At 39.3% G+C, this 6,284-nt stretch overlaps 1 protein-coding gene across 1 annotated transcript; it reads right to left on the bottom strand.

The window, feature by feature from the left end:
• Nucleotides 1-1,417: 1,417 nt before the first annotated feature.
• LOC132563608 (uncharacterized protein K02A2.6-like) lies at nt 1,418-4,369 on the bottom strand. The gene has a single exon (XM_060228349.1). The coding sequence runs from the start codon at nt 4,367-4,369 to the stop codon at nt 1,418-1,420; it is 2,952 nt and encodes a 983-aa protein (XP_060084332.1).
• Nucleotides 4,370-6,284: the final 1,915 nt, after the last annotated feature.

The following is a 6,284-nucleotide window of genomic DNA, read 5'->3' as shown; positions in this document are numbered from 1 at the left end:
TGATCACAATACAATACAAGGAAAACAAACGTTCAGCTGACTAAGACTACATAACATCCTTCCCTTCATATAAAATTGAAAATACAGTTATTTATGTATTATGACTTTTCTGTATGAATGTAGATTATTGTATGTATAATGCAATTATGGTATTACTTAAAATTATCACCATTATCGTTATTATATTAAAACACTTGTGATCAATCATTGGCTGAGTTTCGACTTTTTATATTAACAAACAAACCCTAGTAATAACTCATGCATGTTATTACGTGAAGTTAAATCAAAATCATAGTAAAACTCTTCTAGTAAATTTATGACTACACAGTTATTTGACTAGAAATCAAATCTCTATAAATGTATTTACCATATAATCAATTTGACTAGAAATCATATAGCAATATACTTCATATCAGGATTGTCTTTCATTTTGACAGTCATTATTCAAAATTAAACACATTAACTATTTTCATTTAACACTGTTCCACAAAATGTTTCTATATACAGTTTCTGAAGCACAATTCACATTTATATGTCTGGTCTCTTTGGAGGTCTCACAGTTCTACCAGATTTGGTAACCAGTGGTATCGGATTGGTCACAACAGTCTTATCGCGATTGGGTGGAGCCACATGTGGTTCCACTTCCGGTCTCTCATTTTCACTAAGACACATTTCGCGGGGTGGTGGTAACTGAATCAAAGGTTCGTCACAAGCAAACTGCTACTCATTACCGTTGAATTTTGCGCGAGTTGGTCTGAGATGTCTGCGGTTCCTCCGGTATGTCTTACCGTTGGGGGTAACCACAATGTATGATCTCGGATTCGGGTGTAGATTCTGAATTTGACCTGGAACCCACTTGGAATCTGTCTCCATGAGAACAGATTGTCCGCAACGAAGAGGTTCTAACTCGGAACCTGCCGTGCGATCGTAGTAATGTTTAGCACGAGCTTGTCTATTGTGTAATCGATACTTCAGTTCTTTCCAAATGGTTGTAACAACGGTGCCATAACTGGTACGCTTGTTTTCAGCCGTCGCTGTAGAAACATCTAAGCTGGGGATTGTCCCAAATCATCCATGACGGTATTACGATAGTCTAATAGCGCCCTGTATGTGTCACTAGCTTTCTTTAACAACTTTTTTACCGTCTGAACTGTTCGTTCGGCTTGTCCATTTGCCTGGGGGAATCTCGGACTCGATGTTCGGTGTTCAATTCCGTTGTCTTTACAGAATTTTGTGAATTCTTCACACGCGAACTGTGGTCCGTTATCAGAAATGATACGATCCGGTATACCATATCGAGCAATCTGACCTTGTATGGTATTGCTGCTGGTGAGGTTATCCAGTTTCGCGAGCTCTGGCCACTTGGGAGTAATGATCCACAGACACTAAATAGTGTTGCCCCCGGAATTCAAATAAATCAGTTAAAATGACGGTCCGGAATTTCTGTTTCCTTGAGTGGTTCCTTTGGATTCTTTCGCGAGGCCTCTGCACACACACTACACTTTTGAATCATATTTTCAATTTCAACACTCATTCCTGGCCAATATGGGGTGTCTCTTGCCATTGACTTGCATTTCACTATACCCAAATGAGACTTATGCGCTAAGGCCAGCATTTTTTCACGCAGAGATTTTGGAACTATGACCTTGTGATTTTTAAACAACAGGCCATCAACACATGATATTTCATCTCGGAATGGCCAGTAGGGTCGAGCCTCTTGTGGCACTTCCCTCTTATCACTTGGCCAACCTTCTAGAACCACATCTTGTAGAATCGGTAACTCGTGATCATTAGCCGTTTCCTTCTGGAATTCTATATACTTTTCTGGCGAGAGCGGAAGATATGCGGATACGACATTCACAGACAAATCCGGTACTAGATCATCCGCACTATCTGGTAAGTATGCCCTGCTGAACGTATCTGCGATGAACATTTCCTTGCCCGGTTTGAAGATGACGTCCAAGTTGTACTTTTGTAAGGTAAGTAGTAGACGTTGTAGACGCGGAGGAGCCATCATCAAGGGTTTACGAAAGATGGATTGTAGAGGTTTGTCGTCGCTTTCAACATGTACGCGTCTCCCATATATGTATTGATGAAATTTCGAGCAGCCAAATGCGATTGCCAGGGTCTCTTTCTCAATTTGAGCATAATTTTGCTGCGCCGAAGTCATGGCCCTCGATGCATAGGCTATAGGATGACCTTCCTGCAGTATAGCTGCACCAAGACCTTTGGAACTGGCGTCGACCGTCAAGGTAAGTTCCTTTTTAGGGTCATAGTACTTTAACACTGGAGCCTGTGTTACCATACTCTTGAGCTTTTGAAAGCTTTCTTCCTGTGTTTGCTCCCCGCACCACTCTACTTCTTTTTTCAGGAGTCCTCGTAGAGGTGCGCTTATTTCCGACATGTTGGGTATAAATTTGGCCATATACTGCACAAATCCAAGGAATGTTTGAAGTTCCTTTTTCGTCATAGGTCGTTTCATTTCACGAACAGCGCGTACTTTTTCTTCGTCAGGTTTTACGCCTTCTGACGACAGTACGTGGCCAACGTACGTGATACTTGACTGTCTGAAACGACATTTGTCCTCACTAAGTTTCAGATTATTTTCCTGGACTCTGTCAAGTACCTTTACAAAATGCTCGTTGTGTTCAGCCATAGATTCACCCCAAATCAAATTGTCATCAACAACAGCTTCACAGCCTTCAATATCACTAATCATAGATGACACAGCCCTCTGATACACTTCAGGGGCAGAGTTTATACCAAATTGCAGTCTGGTAAAGCTGTATCTGCCAAATGGCGTGTTAAATGTACATAGTTTGGTGCTTTCAGCGTCCAACTTGAGCTGCCAAAAACCCGACCGTGCATCTAACTTTGAAAACACGTTTGCATTGGGAATTTCCGCAATGATGTCATCTATTGTTTTCATGGGGTAATGTTCACGCTGTATACCTTGGTTAAGATCACTGGGGTCAATACAGATTCGTATTTTTCCGTTGGGTTTCGTAACAGTAACCATTGAATTTACCCATTGTGTAGGTTCTGTTTGTTTCACGATGATTCCTTGTCGTTCCATCGACTCGAGTTCCTCTTTCACCCTTTCTTTTAGAAAAATAGGTATTTTTCTGGGTGGATGTATCACTGGCTTGACGTTCGGGTCAACCTTGATGCTATACGTACCTGGCATGCATCCAATGCCTTTGAACACATGTCCATACTGTTTCTGTATATCATCAGGAATGTGATTTGTACTACCCGACACAACACTATGGATTCTTTTCACCAGTCCCATAGCTTGACATGCATCAGCCCCGAGAATTGGTTTCACATTTTGATCCACCGCTTGAAAATCCTGCCGATACATTTTATCTTTGTGTTTACATGGTAATGTTACTTTACCTTTCGGCTTGATTTTGTGTCCCGAGAACGATCTCATCGGTGTGGATGGTTTTAGATTCATGTCAACATTTTCCATTGATTTCATCATATCTAATGGTATTACGTTGCATTGTGCACCGGTATCCAGTTGTACCGTTATTTTGGACCCTCCTATTTCAATAGTTTCAACCCACTGTTGGTCTCCACTTTCTGTCAAAGTGTTTACTTCGAGGTATCCCACAAATAATGTTTCTTCGTCACTGACATCCGTGTACTCGTTTTGGTCTACCGTATGTACTTTGTTGTGTAATTTGTCCATTTTCGGAGTTCTACACTTTCGAGCGAAGTGGTTTTTTCGTCCACACTTTTTACACGTTTGCCCTGACGCTGGACACGATTTATGAGCGCTCGGATATCCACATTTAGAGCACAAGATCTCTTTTTCTTTCGGTGCATATTCTTTACGTGTTTCTTCCTTGCGCTTGTGTTTACTTTTGTTTCCTTTCCGGATAACATTCACATAGGCCGCCGTGCCTGAGGAAGCTTCATTTATTGTCCGTGCCTGAGTATGACTCATTTCATAATTTCTAACACAGTCTAATGCCAAAGCTAACGTAAGAGTTGAACCAATACTCATGAGTTTTTCACGTACTTTTGGGTTTCTGATTCCAAACACAATCTGGTCTCTAACTACGTTTTCGTTGTCTGCGTATTCACAATCTTTTACCAATACCTGTAAATCGGTTACAAAATGTTCAAAAGTCTCACCTTCGTTTTGTTTTCTTGACTGTAGTTTGTATCTGTTGTAAATTATGTTTGATCTAGGCTTTACATACGTTTCAAAACGTGTGTAATATGTCTCCAGCTTCTTAGCTTCATTTTGGTCAATTGTCCAGGTTGAGAAAATATTTCTCCCCTTTTCGCCTACCCACAGCATCAAATATGAACACTTTTCTGGCTCTGACTTGCCTTTCAGTGGACCCGTGAACATAAACTCAGCATGCTGTTTAAAAGTTTTCCATGACGTTACTAAGTCAATCTTTTCCTAGTCCATTACAGGTGTTTGACTTGCTAAATCAGCCATTTCGGTTCTTTAACTTCTTGTCTGTTTTACGGACTGTATGTTTGACCTGGATGGCACGTTGATGTGGCGATTGATCCCGATTCTGTCACCATGTTACATAATCACAAACAATTCCAAATGGCGACTCACTCACATGTTTATTCATGATCACGTAGATGCTTAACAATACAAGGAAAACAAACGTTCAGCTGACTAAGACTACATAACAACGATGGCTCATGGATCGTAGGGAGGGCGGAATTATTTGAATCTTTTGTTGTTGGAATACAAAGATGGGTGTAGGTACTGAATTTGCATATTACATCATGAAAATTGGTTTTTCATGAAAAAAACTCAAAATTGTTGAGGCATTGACCAGTCTTACAAGAAAGACAACTTATACACCAATTAGATTTAATTCATTAATTTTGAACGATACCATTATTCAGTTTCACGAGAACTAGAGATATAGTCTTGATTAAAGAATTGTGTTTGAGGAGCTTGGCGTGAGTTGTTTAACTAGAAAACGTGTTTCTCAATCTCTTTTATTTTATTCCGGAGAAAGGTAAAATACAACTTTAAAAAACCAACATTGAGATGATACGGAAACACGGAAATACCAACACACAAAACGGTCAATTCCGGATATCAATTCATGGTGTATATATAAAAGTAGGCAAGAACCCTGATTTTGAAGCCTTGTTTTTTTTACTTTTCTTGTGTAGGGAATTGAAGAACAAGAAATCTCAAAGACATCTTTGTGCACGGCAGCACTCCATTCCTGTCATTGTTCTTGAGTAAACATGACAATGGGTGAGGAACATTATAGAAAAATTATTCCGTTTGGACGTTATGTTATTGCATCCCCAACTTATAGTATTCGAAGATAATATTTTACGTGTACACATATTTTGAAAGGATGAAATACATAATTGTATGGGAACGCAATGTTATTATTACGTCCCGTACGCAACAACAATGTATTTATGATACACGTTCCCAGCCACAGTAACATGTTGTAGGGACAAAATTATTACTCGTTACATCAATTACCAACAGGAACTTGTTGGTCTTTACGTTAGCACCAATATAAGCACCTACCTCCACTGCACTATACATATATATATCATTGTGATAATTTGGTTGGACATTTCTGAAGCCACAGAAGAAAATAAAACGTCAAGTTCAAGTTTTAAAATAAAAAAACCAGATATTTGAACTCTTGTCAGATGAAAACAAGGAACCACAGACGTCTTGTTTCTTGTTAATCGTCTTCTGATACTTATTACATATATTATTCATCGTATGGATACTGTGATCAATAATCAAGAGATCTGAAGTAATATTTAGGAAGCGTGCTCCATCTGTTCAGCAGTACCGCGGCGATCACCAATCGATCTCTTGAATTATTTGTTTATTGATTTTCTGTTCTATTTTTTTCTACAAAAGACACGTAAATAGGAAAAAACCGCTTCCGATTTGACTTGTGTTTTCCTTTACTGCAGGTGTACTGCCTACTTCATTTTTCATTGCTTCTATAGGGTTTTGATGTATTCGATACACCCAGAGTAAAATTTTCCATTGCTTCACATCCATTCAAAGGAGTTATCGTGATCATGGTCTTACAAAAGCTATGAAACCTCACAAGACTCCGAAATATTCTCATCTATTCTAAGGAAAAAACATCCAATGAGTATACAAAATCGGAAAAAAGAACTGTGACGTTACGTAAATGGAGAAAGGACAGGAGATTCGGGTCCGACTTAATGAAAGACGCGGAATCCCAAAAAGGCAGAAAATCAGCAGATCAGAGCGAAATCAATCTCGGTCCAAGATCAATAAA

This window comes from Ylistrum balloti, unplaced genomic scaffold, assembly GCF_031769215.1.
Source record: "Ylistrum balloti isolate Yb309-2 unplaced genomic scaffold, AGI_CSIRO_Ybal_v1 Utg371794, whole genome shotgun sequence".
Taxonomy (NCBI): domain Eukaryota; kingdom Metazoa; phylum Mollusca; class Bivalvia; order Pectinida; family Pectinidae; genus Ylistrum; species Ylistrum balloti.
This window is presented reverse-complemented; position numbering and strand designations above follow the sequence as displayed.